Source organism: Pleurodeles waltl, chromosome 2_1 (assembly GCF_031143425.1).
Source record: "Pleurodeles waltl isolate 20211129_DDA chromosome 2_1, aPleWal1.hap1.20221129, whole genome shotgun sequence".
Lineage (NCBI taxonomy): Eukaryota > Metazoa > Chordata > Amphibia > Caudata > Salamandridae > Pleurodeles > Pleurodeles waltl.
This window is the reverse complement of record NC_090438.1, coordinates 49191022-49211487: the sequence shown is the minus strand read 5'-3', so window position 1 is coordinate 49211487 and position 20466 is coordinate 49191022. Positions and strand designations below refer to the sequence as shown.

Here is a 20466-nt window from a genome sequence, read left to right as displayed (position 1 = left end):
CAACCAGCACCCTTGGAATACGCACTCTCTGCAAAGCAGGGACAGTGCAGGGGCCTCCCTGTGGCTCCCAGCACTTGTTCTCTGCCAGCCTTTTCAAGGTGGGGAAACCACCATTAAAAGGCTAGCAGAGAACAAGGTTGTAATCAGCAGGGTGGCCCCGAGTTCAGCACCGCCCTGGCTGATTACAACCAGGACCGCCGTCAGCCCGTCAGGATCTTGGATCCTGGCGGGGACAGCATTCTGTTTGCAGGTCCACAGCCGCAGGGGTCCGACCGCCACCTCAAGTCTGGCTGTTTTGTGACTGACAGACTCGTAATCAGGCCTTTAGACCTTAGCCCATTACTTTGAAGGCAGACTCTATGTCAGTCTTCGTGCTTTGCTACATTTGGTTCTGCCTGCTTATTTATTATTTGATTTAATAGATTTGTTGCTAATTCCCTAACTACTTTTTTTATGTAATCATCTTAATTTTGAACAAACCTTATGATTGTCTTATGAAGGTTTTCTTAATTGGCTTGGGTTCATTCTTATGAAGACATAGGCAGTTTTGACGCTATGTCTTGGTCCTCCTAATTATTCCATTATAGTGTTGACACCAGCAACATCTTATCGCACTATAGTGCGTTTCCAATGTGCATGTTCGAGTTAATAGACTATCCATTTATATTAGGCATCTAGGCTACATTAAAGGTGAACTTGTCAATTGACTTCTACCCTCTAAATTCTTCTCAATGAAGATATAATCTAATGTATTAAAATTATACTTTTTTGCATGTTAAAGAATGTTTTTTTTATTTATTTTAAATATACTTTTTCATGATGTTTGTTGCTTGAGTCATATGCCAAATATTTTTGGCTCTGGTCAGTCGGCCTCTTAGAACCAAATCCGAGAGTGTCTTGCCTCACCCCTGTTTTTAAATGTCTATTTACTTTAAAAAAAAAAAAAAAAAAAAAAACATAGATCAGTGGTCTTCAAACTTTTTAACGCCGAGCTCCCCCAGTTGAAAAATAAAAATAATTGGGCCCCCCCTCAGAATTTTTTACAATTATTTAGAAAGATAGCAATGTTTAAATATGTCTAAACCTATTAAACATTGCAGTTAAGTACTGTTACCTTTTTAAAACTGCAATAACATGCTTCTGCTTAAAACGAAGGCATGTTATCTGTATAATATTTATTTTGGCCAGAGTTTGGTGCCCCCCTGGGAATCACAAAGTTCGCGATCCCTTAACCAAGATGGCGCGGTTCACAAGCCGCGAGACCTCTGGTTACCGTCAGTGTTACTATTACCTTAACTAATATGGCGCCCTTAGCGTGACCCTACGGACGCTCCGATGGTCCAAATCACCGCACTTCCGCCTTCCGCCCTCTGTAAGATGGCGGCGGAGCTGTCCTCGCCCCCGCCGGTCGCGGCCGAAGAGTCGGAGCCCCCGAAGCTGGCCGAGCTGCTGCAGTCGGGCTGGCGGCTGCTGGAGGCCGTGGAAGGCAGCAACGAGCCCGCGGGCTCCGGGCCGCTGCAGCAGCGGGTGAAGCTGGGCCTGGCGAAGCTGGAGCAGGCGACGCGCATGGCCTCGGAGCTCGAGTTGTTCAGGTGCGGAGGGGGCGGCGGCCGGCCCGGGCAGGTGCAGCTGTGAAACCATGCCGCTGCTGCTAATCAAGCGCAGCATTTCATTACCTGCTCGTGTAATTGAGTGCCATAGGAGCTGCTGGGAGGAGAGCTCCGGGTTACCCCTAGTCGCCATTCCTCTTCTGGCTGTGATTTCAATGTTGTGTTTCTGGGAGACTCCCTGTATTTTCACGAGTACATACATTTTGGTTTGAATTTGAGGTCCTTTTGCATGTTCTCAGTGTGGTTATGGGTTCATATCAGTGCCTTATTAGTGACATTTTGAGTGACACTTAATAGCCACTAGACTAGTTTTCAGATTGCATGTGTGTGACATTGCCAACAATTATGCGAGCTTATGAGTGACATCCCATGCGTTTTCTGTGTGAAAGTGAAACTTAATTATGATTAAAGCACACAGAAAATCCCGTATAGTAAGACCGATATCAGAAAGTATACTTATTAGCACAACACGAAGCTCTAGAATATGGGTACTCACAAACATTATTCCAGAGACTAAAAGGTTTTGTCTGTGGTGTGACGGAGGGCTTCATTGGTACCAGCAGGATGGCTATCGGGAGAGGGGGTGCTGATAAGGTGGGTGTAGAAAAAGCAGAGCATATATATCCTGAGGCTGAATTGCAGAAAACCTGAGATTAATCCCAGCTTCTCCACTTTACCAAATTGTGAGATCCTAGGTAATAGTTTGATTTCACATTCCCTCTTTTTTTCTTCTTCGTTATATATAAAAGGATGCCGAAATACAGGACATCTGATTGTGCAAAATCTCCTGTGTTTGAGTTATTAAACTTTTGTGTTTTTTATGTATAATATGAACCCAGCCCAAACAATGCACTTAACAATGGACTTGCATTTTAGTTCACTGTTGACATTGTCAGGGTTGAGGGGGGGGTGGGGGGGGGGGGGGGGTGAATGTTTGAACACTATTGCTTAAAAAAAAAACACTTCTCAATGCACCAATATAATATAATGTGATGTACTAAGGTGAAACAGTTCTGCATGTTAATGAAATACTCTTTGGAATTTTAAAGACCTTACCGCATTTTTACACTTTTACTGCAAGGTGCCTTTAGAAACACATTTATTTTTAAAGTTAGCTGGTGCAGGATAACCTAGTTGCTTCCTTTCTTTAACTTCAATTAACCTTTAAATAAAGGCTTGTCTTTTTATTTAACTCCTTTCTCAGTGTTAGTGCTGAGATAAAGCAGCAGCCCATTGCTGCTACTGAGCAGGGGGCTGCATGGAAAGGTCAGGAGGGCTGCACTTTGAGTATCGCTGCCCTAGAAGTAAGTGCAACTTTATTTTTGTGCAATTTTTTTCGTTTGCACTGAAGCAGTGCTGCTCACAGGCAACAGGCTGTCATTGAGCTAAAAATTACATGTGTCTGCAGAAAGCAGGTACACCACACCATGAGCCTCGTAAAAAGTGAACACTATTTGGAGATGTAACCATGGCAACAGTTTCATCCTCTCATCAACCCTTTATTATCTGTATGGGCTGCAGATGTTTATTGAAGGTGTACTGACAACTTTTTTCCACTGGGTTTAAACAAAGAACAAATCCTGCTGTCCTTGGAGGAACTCTCCAAATTGCGTGACAAAATGTCCAGTGTGGGAATGATTTAAGAATTTTTATGTTCTGTCACATGGTGCGTGTCAATTGGCCGGGTTAGTAATGAACTACATTTCTGCAACTACTGTAATGCTCCTAAACTGCTTATGCACAGCCAGCATTATAATGTCCATTCCCTAACCTGGGTTCTGAAGAGACCGAACCATTCCAGACAACAGGGCTGCTGGCATGAAGAATGTAAAAGCAGAGCAGATCTAGCGTTGTGAACACTGTGATAATTCCTATCTCAAGTCATTTATTTTCTAGAGTTTGCTTTTTCAATTGAAGTAATATCCGTATTGGAAAGTGTTAAGATTCCTTCTCTCTGTAAACTGCTGATAAAACATGGACGCTTCCGTTGTAAGTGGATATTTTGTGTTATTGTTCTTATATTTACCATTGAGCTTTCCATTGTAGGCTGACATTGTTCTTGATGACGCACCTGCCATTTTGACAGCTCCCTATGGATGTTGAAGACCAACATGGGGCTGTCCTTTTAATGTCAATATGTGGACGTAAGCTTAAGTATATTAGGCTGTGTTAGATTGGACTAAAGAGACAATGAGTGTTTTCTTGGTGTACTGATACATTGTTTTTCTTTACCTGAGTTACTGTCCCCAGAGTGGAGTCACACTATTGCTTGCACTTGCTACTAATCATTGTTTCTGCAGCACAAAATTGCTGAACCTTATGTTCCTCTCCTTGGCTCGTCTTTGGCAACTTACTAGTTGGTTCGCTTCTTCTCTCCTCTCCTTGTGCAATACTCTCTAAGAAACTTGTACGAAGCCCACTCCAGGTTGTTCTTCTCTACTTATTTTTTAATTGCTTTAAGTATGCACATAAATCTTTCGGCTTTGTCACTGGCCTGAGGCCAAAGTAGAGTCACTTTTTATGCGTAACATTCATCTATGTGAGGTATTGGCTTAACTTGTTACTTTGATTCTGTGAGCCGTTGTTGGTGCAGACGTTTTGGGGAAACCTGTGTGTTGCAAGCACTTCCTCCACTTTAGCTATTACCACTTGTAGATGTGGCGTAGTTAGTCGTCTACTGCGACCAGAAGATGACTCGCAAATTCCATGCTGGTTCTGATCCATGGAGCATTCAGTAACTCTTCCGAGAAGATGGTAGAGGGGGATTAAGGGGTTCAAGGTATTCATAATGACAGACCGGAGCCAACATTGTAATCTACTTAAAAGTAAATTTTGGAAAAGACACTTAATGGCGATTCTCATCTTTATTTTTAAAATTCATTGTTCTCTGTGGTGTTCGAAGCCTTGGGCGTAAGGAATTGGAATTTTTGATATGACCAATCGCCTTCCGCTGAGGAGTAGCCTGTGCTTGGCCAGGGACAGCTCATCTGGCACCTGGTAGCGAGCTCGTAGCCATGTGTGGACATTGCTTATAATTTAAGGAATGGTGGTCATGAGGATCTCCATCCACTCTCAGTGCTTGTCTGTCTAGTCCTAGACACTAATCTTCTTGGCAGGCCATTACTATTTTTTGGTGCATGATCAGCCCATGCCTCGTCTCGATGACCAAGGGTGTCTGGGTGTGAAACATCTTGTGGACTTCATCAACATCGATGTGGAGGAGCAGAGGATGTTTAGAAGTAGATTCAATTTCTTTTTAGCAGCCAAGTAGCTATCAAACCTTGCAGCACAGGATTGCATTCATGCAGCAGTGGAGGAGGGAGCAGTGAGCATGTCAAAAGGCTGAATTATGGCAGCAGTGCTGGACAGCATGGTTGTAAACTGCAAATGTTGTGTGGGGTCCTGCCAGAGTCTGGTTGTAAGAATTTGGAAATTTTGCACATGCATTGTTATTGGAAAGTGGTAGTAGGGCGAAAGTGTAGCAGTGGTACCACACACAGCCACTATGGGTGTTAGAAATGGGGCCTCTAGTTGGCAGTGGTTTGCACTCTGTCCAAGTAGGGACCCTCACTCTAGTCAGGGTAAGGGAGCCTCAAAGCTAAGATAACCCCTGCTCACCTCATTGGTAGCTTGGCACAAGCAGCCAGGCTTATCTCAGAGGCAATGTGTAAAGTATTTGTACACACTCCACACCGGTTTAGAAAAATAGCCAATATTTATCTGAATAAAAGTAGACCAAAATGGCAAATATCCAACATACACAAGCAAAGATACAAATTTTAAAAGGTTAAATCTTCAATATAATAGCTCCAGCTGGGGCTATCACGGCGTCACTGATGGAGTCGTTCCCAACAGTCCGGCACCACTCACAAGGGAGTGCGAGCCAGTCATGGGGTCGCACGGACCCCAGGCACAGTACCTTTTGAAAACGGTGAGGTAGCAAAGATGTTACACAGAGTCAGGGAGGTGAGGTGTCGATTCCTTACTGCTAGCGGGGGGTTGGCGTCTGTTCCTTACTCCCAGGCAGGGGAGATGATGCTGTTGCGAGGTGTTGGTTCCTTGCGATCCAACAGAGTTGATGAATCCAGCAGGTCAAGAAGCGAGGCATTGACTTTGTGGTGTCGCGATCACGCCACAGATGGGACAGAGTCGGGTGTCGGGGACATGGTGCTCAGAACACACACTGTGGTGGGACTTCAGAAGCACTGCAGCGGCGTCTGGACTGCGGCATCGGTTACAGTAATTGCACTCTGCTGGGACCACGGCCCCTGGTGCAGCCAGTGGCGGTGCAGAGTCAGAAGTCACTCTGGAGTCTATGCACTTGGTTTCTTCTTGGTTACACCAGAGCTCACTCCCAAAGGCCCAGTGACTGGATTTGGCACCACTTGGAAATTCAGGGCTCTCAGCAAGAGAGCCCAGGTGCTAGCAGGTGAAGTCCTTGATGTCCCTGAGACTTCTAACAGGAGGCAAGCTCAGTTCAAGCCCTTAGAGAACCTTGGAAAGCAGGATGTAGAAAGCAAAGTTCAGTCCTTTCACTCCCAGGACGAAGCAGCAGGCCATCAAAGCAACAGGCAGAGTGGCAGTCCCTCCTATGGCGTCTAGTTCTTCTTCCTTGCAGAATGTCCTCAGTCCAGAAGTGTTCTGAAGTTGTGGTCTCAGAGGCCCAATACTTATACTCATTTCTGCCTTTGAAGTAGGCAGACTTCAAAGGAAAGTCTTTGTAGTGCACAAGGCCCTGCCCTGACCCCAGACACACTCTAGGGGGTTGGAGACTGCTTTGTGTAAAGACATGCACAGCCCTATTCAGGTGCAAGTGTCATCTCCTCCCACTTCTCTAGCCCAGGAAGACCCATCCGGATATGCAGGGCACATCTCAGCTCCCTTTGCGTGACTGTCTAGAATTAATTCACATACAGCCCCACAGTCATCCTGACCCAGATGTGTATTCCACAACCATTAAAGTCACCTTTGTGTGTGCTGAGATTTCATCTCTGCAGTGGAGAGATGCGCTGCAGCTGGAGTGAGAAGAGGCGTGGGTGCCGCTCAGAGTAAACTGCTGGGTAAGGTAGATGGTGTTGGGCCGACCGCGCAGGCAACATTGTTGACTGCGTTGTGGCTCCGGTGTAATCGGACAGCAGCAGGCAACATGTTAGGGACTCTCCTCATCACCAAGTTGTTGCGTGGCCCTACAAGACGGTGGAACACAATAATACATGCACACATTTCTGGTGGTTTACTGCTTCCAAAACAGACCTACTTTTGAGCCCCATGCATGTTTAGTTCTCCGCTAATGTATGTTGGGGCGAGTCCACTGCTGAGGTAAACTCAGATGTCCTTTTGCCCCACTTCAGTAGATGAGTGAATCCATGGATGCAACAATCAAGAATCTGGTGTTCTGAAAAAACGGTTCCCATGTTATCAGAACACAAGAAAGTGTACGCTGAGCCGCAGTAGTTACCAAGCAAACATAACTATATCTTCATTTTACCTATAAAATCAAGCACTGCAGCTAAAGTTGCCCATTACTAGGTTCAATCTCTTGCCCTGCCTCTAGTCCCTCAATCAACTGCTTGGCAATACTGCAATCATATTTGCTGCTGGAGGGTGGGCAAGCAGCGCAAACTACAGAAAATAAACTGGTGTAAATGCAGGATGTTTTTGCTGCCTGTTCCTGCCACAGGTCTCTCTTGAGATTAAAAGTAGTCCATGTCCATGGTAGAAAATTTGTGAATTGCAGTTAGGAGGTGCCACCCCTGTTTCTCATCCATGGAGTTGAGGTTCAACTGATTGTTGTATTTTGAGGAGCGGATAGGCTACAAACATTTAAAGTAGAACCTCTGGCATCATGAAATCCCATCTTAAAGACAATATTATCTTTTTTGGTATAGTTTAGACCTTGATCTTTGAAGGAATTGATTGACTTATGAGAAGGTAAACATGTAGTGGCAAAGCCTTTCATATTCACACTTGTATGGGGAAATACCTTTTTGAAGAATCAGAGGGATATAGACAGAACAGGGAACCACAATGCTTCCCTTGTACAAATAGAACAGATGACACAGAGAACAGCTACAAAGCAGCCACCGAGTGCAAGCTCCCCTCTCACTGAACTGGTACAGTTGGTGCAGTAGCAGTGCAAGCTCCCTTGATTATAAAGCAGTTATTGCAATGGCAACATCCCACCTGCTCAGGCATTAATTAGGATGCATTCAGAACAAAAATGAACCCAGTTGTGCATGCATGAGTAATTCCCAGTAGCAGAATAAAAGCAGTTTCAACTGGCCAATTAATTAACAGATGACTTGCAGAATAATTGGTAAGATCAGAGAAGAATGTTTATTTTTTTTAAATCACTACCCTATGGGACGCAGATTACAAAAGGTTAGGAATACTAATTGAGAATACACAAATTGTGAAAATGGCCATTCACCCATTTTCTTTGTTAGAATTGTAGCTAATTTGATGCTCTACTATGGTTTTGTTTGAAGCGCCTGGTCACTATATGCTGCCAGGACACTGTCTGTTATGAGCATTCCTTTTATAAATCTACGCTGGATGTATTTGTCCAATGTTAATTTGTTCAGTGTAAGTTAACCAAGTTGTCCGCTTCTGTCGCGTAGGTTCTCATTATCCTGATGAGCCTACTGGATTTTGGCGGCAGAATCAGCTGGATTGTGGGTACTGAGTACAATTCCACACCATGTGACACCTGACGGCCTAATCCAGGTTTTCCGGCTAACTAGCAGTGCCTCGTCTCCACCCAAGAGTGGGGATGATTGTGGCAACTGGGCACATGACAGAAAGAACTACTCAGGGGAATCATGGTCGATCAAATCTCATCCCTTTCTCTCAGTTACATTAGTCTCACACAGGCAAAGACGAACAGAAGCAGAGTATAGTTCAATAAGGTTTATTAGAACATTGGAATGCTTGGGGCTCCATTGAAAACAATGGAGTGCTGTGGGCTTTTACTATCTACTAACAGCCCCACCGTACTGTCACTATGAGTGATGTATATCTTTCCTACCTAAGCTATGTTAGAGCACAGCGTGATAAGCCTTAATCAGCCCTTCAGGTATCCCCGCTCCTGGGAAGACATCATCCCGATACCTGAGCAAGGAAGCCTGTTGTATAGAAAGACACCGTCCCCATGTAGGCCAGGGATTCAGCAGTCTGGGCAAGCAGCTGTAGCGAAGACATTGAGCAATCGACATGCAGTCGTGGTCATCTGTCTGGAATCTCTCTCTAACGTGTATAGGACTGAGAAGGGGGAAAGAACAACTGGATAGAGAAAATAAAACACTGCCGCAAATGTGACTAATGCTAGAAAAATAAAGCTATGCTGAATAAAATGTAACTGTGCTAAAGTGCATAACTGCATGCCTAGTTTACTAAAATAATGTCTAAAATAGATGTGTAACACTTTCAGAATGCCCTGAACAGTAACCAAATTGACTGGTTACATAGATTAATGCATTTCTTTTTCAGTTTTTATATAAAGCGAACTTGACCCAAAGGCATTCAAGCCCTAGACATAAGCACCAGCAGGTTCCATTACACAAGTTCACAATTTTGTTTTTTTTTAAGGCACAGGGTGATTAGCTATGTAGTCACCCAGAAGGGTGAGGTAGTCAAACTGGAAGGCATTTGACTTGTTTGGAGGGTGGGAAAGTTGCTATGGCCTCCTAGAAGAGAGTGAGCTGTAAGGGATGCTCTGATCACTCACTTAGGAAAGTTTGTATTCCCAGCCTGAAGGAAGAAATCTGAATTTCGAGTGGTTGGTGTACACTGTACACCAAAATGACAGGAGTGTTTCGTATGTTGAAAGATTTTATTTGTAAGAACAAATCCAGCTGTATTTTTTCCGAGTCATCCTCTGTCCCACAGTAAAACTTAACAACTGAGCTGAACTTGTACAGAGGAGCTAAAGGTTGGGCAAGCAGAATTGTTTCCAAGCTACTTAGGAGGAACAATTTGTAGATGTGTTTTTTTTAATATTCAGAGGCATATGGAAATGGTGGTGAAAATGTTCAGTAGGAGAGCTTGGAGGTATAAAAACATGAGAAAAGTCATGACAAAAATGGTGCTGGTGACAGCTGTTGGTTTGAAAATCAGGTAATTAGTTACATATGTTTGTTGCACTAAAGAGAGTACTGTTGCTCCCAGGGTCTACCAGAGTGTAGCTGACCATGTACCCAAAGTTTATTGAAAACTATAGATTTTATGTTTTTTTGGAGAATGCGTGATTAATTAACACTTCTGTTAAGATTTATGGTGGGCAGTTCCAGGGATGAGATGCTCGAACGATGTACAGAGGCCACAAAAATATATTTTAAGGCTGTTAAAGTCACTTTAGCCAGTGTTCTGGAGCCCCCAGAGGGTATCCGCTTCAATGAGACTTAAGATGCAGGGCACCAAGGGCTGCCAGTACATTTGGACTTTATTTGCACTATTCTTACTGTGTGATTTCTTTTCAGCCGTAACGAAGAGTTGGAAGAAATTGCCTCTACAGACCTCAAGTACCTCCTTTTGCCCGCATTGCTCGGTGCCTTGACTCTAAAGCAGGTGAATCCTAGTAAGCGCCTGGAGCATGTGCAGAAAGCCCAGGTCTACTTTCTGGACTTCTTAAAGCGCTGCAAGGAATACAACATTGCCAAGTTTGAGTTGCCAAAGATGAAGGAGAACTCCAGCGAGCCAGGAGCAGAGGAAAGTGAAACAACCTCTGTACTCACTTCCCCACACCCTAATCTGGTAGCCATGGCTACACACAGACAAGGCAAAATTGAAAGGTGAGCTGTACTTATTTTCTGCAGTTTATTTATTTGGTTGTTAGATTGGGGTTAGATGGAATGTGTGGCATTGAAGAGACAGATCTTTATAGATTTTGCCTGTACCTGGGATCTTCAACTACATCAATTTTGCCTTTCACAGTCTACTACAACTACACACATCCTCTAAAGTACACAATTCTGAAAACCATTTGTGCACACACATTGAGTTTAGATGCTCAAGTGACTTTTTATTGCTGTAAGTTAGTGTTTTGTATTCACTAAAAGTGAATTTACACTCAACACGCATTTACTTACACATACAATTTCACATGTGAAAACTCTTTCTAGGGCTGTGGAGTGGGAGTTCTAGGGTGGCGGTGCCTTGAAAAGTTGCCGAAACACTACAAACCCTGGAGTTTGTGACTTTTCGCAAACATTTGGTAGGCACGTTCCCACTCTGGATATGGTCTTCTGTTTTCTCCTTTCAAGGGTGTGGGAGTAAATCTGTACAATGGGGATGGTACACTGCAACTTTGATCTGGGTGTAGCAGAAGCGTTTTATTTTCACAGAAAAATATATTTCTGCAGAGTTAAAAAATAACATTTTCAAGTGTGTATGCACCTTTGTGGAGTAGTTACGCAGTGGTAACTGCCTTACACACACGAATACTGCATAGGAGTTAGTAAAATATCTGTTTGTCCAAGAAACATTATGATTCTAAATTCACTTGTCCTCTATAAAATTCCATTTGTCCCATTTGGTGCCTTGTAGTGACCTAATAAACGGAGGGAGTTTAGCATTATATCAGAGCTCTGATAGTTTTCATCGACTACTTTCTGCTGCTCATAACACTGTTAATTTTATGATTGTCCCCAAGAGAATTTGAAGCAAGAAAATCTTTGTCTAAGAAGGTTGACTCTTGCAGTGTTAAGAGAAGTTTGAAATGGGTTAGTTGAGCTGTTGAACTCGAGTGATAATGTGTTTTGTGCTTAATCTTTGATTATCAGCTTGTAACATTTTTTAATATTAACATTAACTATTGGTGTCAGCTAAACCATAAATGGTAGTGTTTTCAGGCTTTAAACTCAATTTAGTGAGGCTAAAATCATGATGTTTTCGGTAAAGATATTAGTGTCTTTAATCTCGTAGCTTTTTGCCATCTCCTCTCTTGCTTCATTTTTTTCAACAGTTTTGTCAGGTTGCAGTTTTTTAGTGTATTGTGGACCAAACCAGACTTGGGCGGGCGGGCCAGTCTTGGTAATATATGACAGCACAGTTTGCAATTAATACTGAAACCACATGGAGTATTCTTCCACAGAAAAAGTTGTAGATTGTGTTAACTTGAAAAATCCCTTCTTTCATTTCTTTGCCTAGGTACACACAGAGGAAGGAGGCAGAGAGCAGCCTGGCATCAATGAGAGAGATGGTGGAGAGTGGCACAGCAGATGAAGAGAAGATTCGAGAGTACTATTTGCTGCATCTCCGGAGGTGGATCAACATCTCATTGGATGAGCTAGAGAGCCTGGAGCAGGAAGTGGAGATCCTCAAAGGCAGGGAAGGCATGCAGCAGGTATTGCTATTGCAACTTTAGTGCACTACGTGGCTGTTTTACGGTGGACATTTCTGTTAAAACTGCTTCTAGTGATAAATGTGTCAATGCTGGTGCTCTGGTTTACAGGTAATTGGGTCCATAGTTGTCAGGGTTCAGTTGTGTGTACTTTTAGGTCAGATGGTGTTGTGTGGTTGTGAATCACTGAAAGGTTATCAATTGTTCTGCTTTGCTTCAAACTAAGAGGGAAGAAGGCTAGAGAATGCAGCACTCTTAGTCTGACTAATGAATTTATTAAGGCCCTTCCCAGGGTTCAAATATGATTATACAAAAATATTAACATGAACGTTTAATTTGAATGCAGCAAAACACGTGCAGCTACCAAAATAGTCACAACCGTTGAATAATAAGAATCAGAGAAAATGCAAAATATCAACAATGAATATGTATGCAGTGAATATATATGTATGCAGGCACACAGTAAAGCTAGATAATTAAGAATTAAAAATGCATCATCATGGGGATCGAATCCAACATCATCCTTGTCTTGTGCCAAAGTCCGGCTGAGGAACCCGTGACAACTAAGACTAGAGGAATTTCCCCAATGGGACTGATTTTCCTGAGCAATGCGCCCACTCTCAGGAATGAGTTCCTTCTGCCTCAGCGCCAAGCTTCCCCTTATGTACTTTAAACAAAACTTAAGAGGAAGATTCTAGTAACCCCTTCCCTTCGAGTAAGTTGTGAAATTGAAGCGATGGCTATACTGGTTTGGTGTTGAAAAACTTTACAGAGATTGACCATATCACCAGGTGTATTCCAAGACTGAGCAGTACCCTTCTCTGCTATAAACATTCTCATCCTTGTACACTCTTGCATCCCCCATGTTGTGTTCCCTTCCCTGGTGAGAGAAGCAAAAAGACGTTAACAAGCTAGGCGTGGAAAAATACCCGTGCCACCAATGTGATGACATTTGAAGCTAAGCTAAGCACAAATTGGAGTCAATGGTCAAGATTGAATTGATGGTTAGATACAGATGGCATTACATCACCAGAGCATCAACTGAAGGTTTTGTAGCTTTAGTTGGCCTGTTTGCATTCTTACCTCAGTGAAGTGAGGAGTTTGAAATGTAGGACATTTACAGTAAAGGAGCAGAGTTTAAAGATTTTGGGCTCTTGCTCTGGAGAAGTCTGCCGCTGATTCTGCACATTTGAAGTTCACAATTTCCAAGCATGTAAGTTCTTTTTTTGGGGGAGTAATTTGTGAACAGTTTGGGATTGTAAGCCGATGTCTCACTTGTTTCAAGTTTATTGACTCGGTTAATTAAAACCATCGCAATTCTAAAATGCATAATAATAGATACTTTTCCTACTCATTATGTTAATAGAGGCCCATAATAAAAACATAAAAGCTTATTTGAAACTAAAACATATCATGGTAAAGAGTTGTGCATAGCTAAAATGTTCTCCACTTAATTCCAACCTTGGTCTAGAACTTAACTTTAGGACTTTCTTACTCCCTTACGAACACTATAATAGTAAATGAGTGAAGCTGAGAGAGAATCCTAAGTAGTACCTAGGGCTGTTTCCTGGCTGGAATTAAACTTTCGGAGCTTTACTAATCATAAAATAATGGCCCTTGCACACTCGGCTTCAACTTTATTCACTAATTCTTTCTGAGCCTGTACCATGAATTTGGTCCCTCGACAGGAAAACGGGATTGAAAGTCCGCTAAGCCAGCTTATAATGGCTGGTCTGCATGAGCGTATGTTCAGTGTCTTAAAAATGTTTCTTAGATATAATATGCTGAGGCCTAGCAAAGCCGGGCACGCACAAAAAATGTGTTCTAGTGACTCTTGTCTGTACCCACACAGTCGACAGGAATGTGTCAGATCCTGCTGTCTCCATGAAGGGACCATAGCCTTCGTTTCCATCAACCCAAAGCGGAAAAGCATGAACCGATGTTTCAGCGACTGGTTGAAGGTTGCTGCTATGTATTCCTGTGCGCGTAAAGTTTGTACGATGTTGTTATAGTCCAGGCGTGCTGTCTGCTTGCCAGTTTTTGTTTATAAGAATTTAAAGATTTCTTCTTAGTGACAGCGTTTGCCTTCCGAAAAAACTCCTTTTTGTCCGGGTTCTGGTCCCAGGCTTCTAGCAAACCTAGTGCTTTAATGCAGTTATTTAAGTGATGACCCCAGGTGCTTTTATCATTGTGTCGCTGTTGCTCCTCAATTTCCATCCAACATAGGTTGTTTAGAGTACCAGTCTCAGCTGCACGCAACCTCCAGCATAGTTTAATGAAGGCACATCTACTCTGAAATTCATAGTCTTTCAGACCCCATTCTAAACGAACCTGAGCTGGAGATGCTGGTCGTGGTATCCGAAAAACTGTTTTGTAAGCCTTCGTCTGGACTAGATTGATAAAAACTGCCTCCTTTCCCAGCATAATTTTGGCACCATAAGTGATGGTGGGCATTAGCCGCGCTGCCATGACAGAAAGCAGGTGGGAGTATGAAGGGCAGCTCAGTTTTTGTTTTAGAACTTTAAAATCATAGGTCAATGAGAGGGCTTTTGCTTGAGCAACAGCAAGCTGTGGCTTGAAAGTCAGGAGGCGGTCCATAGTGAATCCCAAGTACTTATATGTGGGTGCAACCTCCACCCGGGATCCGTTTATGAACCATGAAGCAGATTTAAACTTACTGTCAACTAGGCGGACAACCTTAGTTTTACTCAAATTCAATTCTAGGCCTTGCATTGTTATGTATGTGTAAAATGCATCAATGCTATGTTGTAGCCCAACAGGTGTTTGGCTGAGTAGAACTATGTCGTCTGCGTACTGTAGCCATGCAATTCCTTTCTTGGCCAATACTGGAGGGTGGCTATTTACGGGAGCTAGAGCCTCGACTAGGTCTGCAACATATAAGTTAAACAGCGTGGGACCCAATACACACCCTTGTTTGAGTCCTTTTGCTGTTAATATTCTGTTGGTGAGGTGGCTGCCCTCTCCAATTTTTACTTGTGCCCAAGTACCTGTGTACAAGTCCATCATTGCGCCAAGGAGGCTGCATGGTAAGCCCCACCCTTTCAATTTCTCCCATAGGCGGGTTCTTGGTACGCAATCAAAAGCTGCCTTTAGATCAATAAAGCACGCTAGTAGCCTTTTTTTCTTAAGCCTGGCTTTGTTTCCCAGCAGGGCCAGGGTTGCCAGGTTGGTGGAAGCACCCATACCAGCTCTGAAACCTGTCTGGCATTGTGGAATTAACTGTCTTTCATGAATCCATTCTGCTAGTTGTTGCAGTAGGCAGGATGCGTACAGTTTTGCTTCCACGTCTATTAATGCTAGTAGCCTGTAGTTTGAAGGATTTGCGGGGTTACCTGCTTTGTATATAGGGTGAATAATGCTGCCTTTCCATGCATCTGGGAGACCCGTAGTGCCTTGGAGCTCGTTAAAAAGCAGCGCCAAATAATACGCCCAGAATGAAGGGTCTCCTCTAAACAAGGCGTTTGGAATGCCGTTCTGACCAGCTGCCCCTTCCATTTTTAGTTTCTTAATAAGGCTTGTCAGCATTTCTATGTCAATGGTCATTAGTGCATGCTTTCCTTCGTTTCCGTTTAGAGTTAAGTCTGTTTGCGTTGTCACTCTGAAGCCAAAATTAATCTTACTTGAGTCATTGGCTATCTGTGAGGCCTCCTCCTTCGCATGGTGCTCTGGGAGTGAGAACATTGTCTGTACTTGGGCTTCCCATGTGGCTGCATCGAAACCTGCATTTGTGTGTCGATTTTGTCCCTTAGTTAGTCCGTTTATTAGTTCCCAGAACTTTTTGTTATTTTTCTGTTTCTTGGACATGAGCAGCTTGGTCCACAGATCCTCGTGATAACTCTGTTTTGCCATCCAGCAGTTTTTCTTATATTTGGCTCTTAGTTCAGCAAGCATTGTGTCATCAGATTTCCTCCCCCAGTGTACATCCTTCAGGACTTTTTTTGATTCTCTAGAGACTTGATTTTTCAAATTGCGCAATGTCCTGGTGAACCATGGCTTTTCTTCTTTGCAACTCTTGACTTTGTTTTTTGACTCTGACTGCAATTGGGAGACGTTTTTTGATGGAAAATGTATTTATTAAAGAATCACACACATGTTTCCAAGCGATTACTCGTTCTCCTTGGGGGTGGTCTTCTAGTGCCTGCACTCTTAGTGATTTTTTGAGCTCTTTAGTTGCGCCTGCACTGTGGTACACTACTTCCATTACTTTGTCGAGGCCGGCCCCTTCCATTTCAGTTTTTTTTGTATCATAAGTCACTGGGGCTGAAATTATGATATTAGCAGTGGGGCGCCGATTCCATTAATTCCAGATCTTAATAAGTTGTGGAAAGTGATCGCTCTCTGTGCGTTGTTGAATCCTAAATGCTGAAACCAGTTGCAATGCGGTTTCGTTTATTAATGTGAAGTCGTTGTTGGATTTTTTTGTGCTGCTTGAAAAGGTTACTTGCGCGGGTGAGGCGTCCTCAGGGAGAGGTGTCCGGCAGCGCAATCCCAGGGTTTCAAATTTTATATATGTGCATGTTCCGTTAGGGTGTTTTGTGCTGCCTTTTCTCAAATCAAGGTTGAAATCGCCAGATAAAATGAGGACTGCGTCCTTATTTTGTTTCTGCGGCATTTTTAGAATATTGGTCAATGTTTCAATGTTTCCACTGTTTTGGACTTTGTTAGGGTGTACGTATACGTTGATCAGTAGTAAAGTTCTGTTGGTGCCTGATGTTCCAATTTTATTGGTAGCAGCCAGTCATTTCCCAGGTCGATCTGTTTGATCACCCAGTTGATTTTTGTGGAGCAATACGTTGAGGCCCCCCTTGGGGGTGTCCATGTTTTTGAGGTTGTTTTGCAGAGACGTCTATCCCAGAATAACCCGAAATTTGTATTGGCTCCATGCACCATGTTTCCTGCAACATGATGATTTCAAACTGCTGAAGGAAACTCAGAGCCGCCCTGTCGGTAACCGGATTTTTTAAACCGTTCGTGTTCCAGGAACAAATCTGGATATATTCTGGGTTTTCGTCAGGACCATTTGTAATTGTTATTTAAATTTTGCCTTCCAGCCTGTTTGACTGAGGGAGTACCAATGAAGATCTGTTGGTGCACGCCAGGATTGGACATGCTTTGGTGCTTTACAATTGTAATGTGGTCCCAACTGCTTAGGGAGGTTTCTACTCCCACGGCCCCTTTTAGGATTGAGCCGCCCTTCTTTTGTTGCGGTACCAAAAGGTTAGGGTACCTGGGCGGTTCTAGTTTTTGCAGGGCGATGCCCCATGCGCTAAACGTGTCTTGGTGTGCTAAAATTTGATCAATAATGGCCGACGTGGCCCAGGATGTCAGCGTTGCCTCTTTTATCTTTATTGTTTGGATGTGGAGTAAACTCCACGGTCATCAATTCTGTTGTTGAAATGTGAGCCAGGGGCAAAATCACATTTATTAACTTTAGTATGGTGCCTCTATTTAGAATGTCAAATGCCCCCTTCGAGTTATAGCAAGGGATGAAAAGTAATTTATTTTCCTCTGGGGCCGTATTGCCCTGCGTTGTCTGGTGTCCTGGGATTCTTTTTTGTGCCACGCTGTTTGTGCAATCATCTGACCAAGGATGGTAACCATGATCTAATATCCGTTTGTTGTTGCCTGCAGGTTGATTTATTACGGTCATGTTGTGTGAGGAGCTTGTGCATTGAGGGTTATGTTCCCAGGTTTTGCCAGTTTCCTGCCTGTCAGTAGACCGCTGAGTTCCCTGTTCTGGACATTGCCTGATGATAGTTCCATTTCCCTGGAATTCTCTTAAGGCCGTCTCTCCTTGCAAAAGGCTGCTACCCTGCTTGTTGCTGGAACGGGGGATTTTCGGAGACTGTTGCTGTGATGTTGATTGATTAACAAAAGTGCTTGGTTCGCCCGTGGAATTGTCCTCACTGGCTGGCCGTTCTGCCCTGATCGGTCTAGATTGGCAGATCTTGTTTCTTTTTTCTGTGCTTTCTGATTCCTTGGACTGCGTGCCATTTGATTTAGCAAACGGTTTCCATATACAGCTTTGCTGGACCCCCTTTGTTTTTTTCTGTGCCTTCCTTTTTCGTTTCTTTTCCCGTTTCGTAAGGGATGATTCACCCAGGGAATTGAATCCTTCGATCCACCCTTGAGGGGTGCCATTTCTTGTGTGCTAAGGCCTCTATGTTGCTCTGAGACATTCCCAGTTCGGATAAATGAATATCCTTGATAGTATTGCTTTCCTCATGGGATATCTTTGCGTTCTGTGGGTTATCCTTCTTCGTTTGGTTTTTGGGGGTCTTCTCGCCACAACTACTAAGATGCTCTTCAGTTCTAAGGGTCTGGATTTTTTACCTCTTTTAGGATATCCAGGGATCTTTGTGAGTTATCGCCTGTGATGGAGCACTGACATGTCACCTGCTGAGTGTATGAGTGGGTTTGAGCCTTCTTTATCAGATCATTCAAAGATTGTAGCTTGTTGTCTGCTCGCAATGTGGATGGCCATGATGTTGAGTAAATCTACCTGAGTATCTTGCTTATCTTCTTGAAATTGGATGGCTGCTGATATCCCGTCCATTGTTGCTAGCAAGGCCTTCCACGAGTCTTCAGATGTTGATGGTTCTACATGTGCCTTAGCCCCCGTTGTGTGGTCTAGTGAGTCTTCAAGTTCCTCTGGTTGCTCCATTGCCATGACAGCTGAGGATGCATGCGTGTCGAATGTTGTTGTTGTAGTGGTTGTATTACAAGATGGGAGATCTTTTCGTGGTGAGCTTGTACTACAGGTAGATCTCATTTTTGTTTTGTTTTGTTGTTTGCAAACTGAGTGCCCTGAGGTGTATCTGAAAGGTCTATCAGCAGAAATTCCTCAATTATGATACAGTCTGTCATTCTCTACTTGTGAGGGTTGTTTGGAAAAAGGAGTGCAGCACAGACTCTCACCCCAGTTGTTCAGTTACTGAGGTTTAAAGTGGAAAAAGTATCATCTAGATAACATCTGTGAATTTCTGCGCTGTTCGTTAAGCCGGTTTTATTTGGCTGGAGAATTGGTGTGTTGATTTTTCCCAGGTCCGCGCAGGTCCTTTCGATGTCCTGCGCTGTCTTCATGTCAGCTGCACATGTTGTCTCGGAGTCGTCGACAGGAGCTATATCCATTAAGGCGCTGGTGGTATTTGATTCCTTCTTAGTGAGCAAGAAATCTGTGATCTTATATCCTTCTTTTTTCCCTTGCTTGGAGATTTGCAGGGCGATTTCTTAGTTTGTGCCTGGTTTGGGGGTGCTTTCCTTTCGGTAGATTCACTTTTTTGCTCGTGCTGACCTTCCCCTGGTGAGCCTAGCCTTTGTCTCTTTGCTGCTTTTTTCCTTCCACGTGTTAATGTCATCCTTGCTGCCACCCCTGGGTTGACAGACAATATCTGAGTGCTTTCGACTGGTGATTGATTTTAGATTGTGTGTGCTAATCGTGCAAAAAGCCTCTCCTTCCCCACTTCAATCCAATCCTGGTTGCACGAATTTGCTTGGCGAGAAAGAGAGCCGAGTGGAGTCGGGCAACTCCTAACTAGTGGGAAAGTCCGGGGGAGAAAGGGACCTCGGGCAGCAGGTAGCTTGTGCGATTCTGCTCCTCGCTGGCAGCAGTTTGTGGATTTCTTGGGCTGCGCTTCGTGTCCCCCACAGCGGGATGCGGTGGAACTGGCAGATCTCCGCAGCCCTGACCCTCTGTGATCCTGTCCCACGATCGGTCCCCAGGTGCTGGAGGAAGAGGCAGGCTCGGCAGTCCACGCTCAGACCACAATTCACACAGAGGCACCGAGCAACACTGCCGACTCTCGCAGTGAGAAGGAGCCGCATGCCTCAGGAAAGAAGCCCCAAACAGCCCAGCCTTTAGAATAGTCCCAGGCACCCCTGGCTGGGGTGGGAGCGGGTTCTAGCTCGCAGGGCGGGGGCCAGTGGCGATCATTTCCTTACCGGGAAGACAGTACTTCGATTGCACCCCCGGGGTCTGCGCGGTGCCGGCGTGAGAAAAGCGGCTGCGGGGAGCAGAGCCTAGTCCAGCGGCGGCTCCTCCCACCCGGTGCCCCCGGCTCTCGCTGAGTCTTGAAGTCTGTGGTGCCCAGCGATAAGTGATCTTTTTATGATCTGTATCCTTAGTTGCATTTGATGAATTAAAATCATATAATAGGAGAAATTCGTAAGATTCATAAAAGGACCTTAAAATAAACAGCTGACAATGCCTGTACATCGATTTTAAGTAATAAAAGCCTCCCCTTGACAATGCCCTAGGACCTGGACTAAAGTGCAGGCATGCAGCTCGCGCCCAAGGGTAGGAAAGGGCACATGAGTGAGTCTGTATCATACAGGGGCCCGTACCTTGAATGTGTTGAGTATTTAAAATGTTACACAGCTGACACCATGCTCCTCTTACAAGCCCTTCATCAGAGATACGGTTATTAACTGAAAGTGCAGAGGTGCAGCTGATTAAAGTGCAAGTGAGATAGCAGGATAGTTGGTCTGCATCTAAGA

The 20466-nt window shown here is 44.0% G+C and overlaps 1 protein-coding gene across 1 annotated transcript in view; it reads left to right on the top strand.

The window, feature by feature from the left end:
- The first annotated feature begins 1320 nt into the window (after nt 1-1320).
- Nucleotides 1321-20466, top strand: part of IGBP1 (immunoglobulin binding protein 1) — a 45577-nt gene continuing 26431 nt past the window's right edge. Inside the window, exons 1-3 of the mRNA XM_069209891.1 lie at nt 1321-1592; nt 10088-10399; nt 11757-11952. Coding sequence (XP_069065992.1) covers nt 1336-1592; nt 10088-10399; nt 11757-11952 — 765 coding nt within the window. The 5' untranslated portion in view covers nt 1321-1335. The remainder of the gene's footprint in view (nt 1593-10087; nt 10400-11756; nt 11953-20466) is intronic.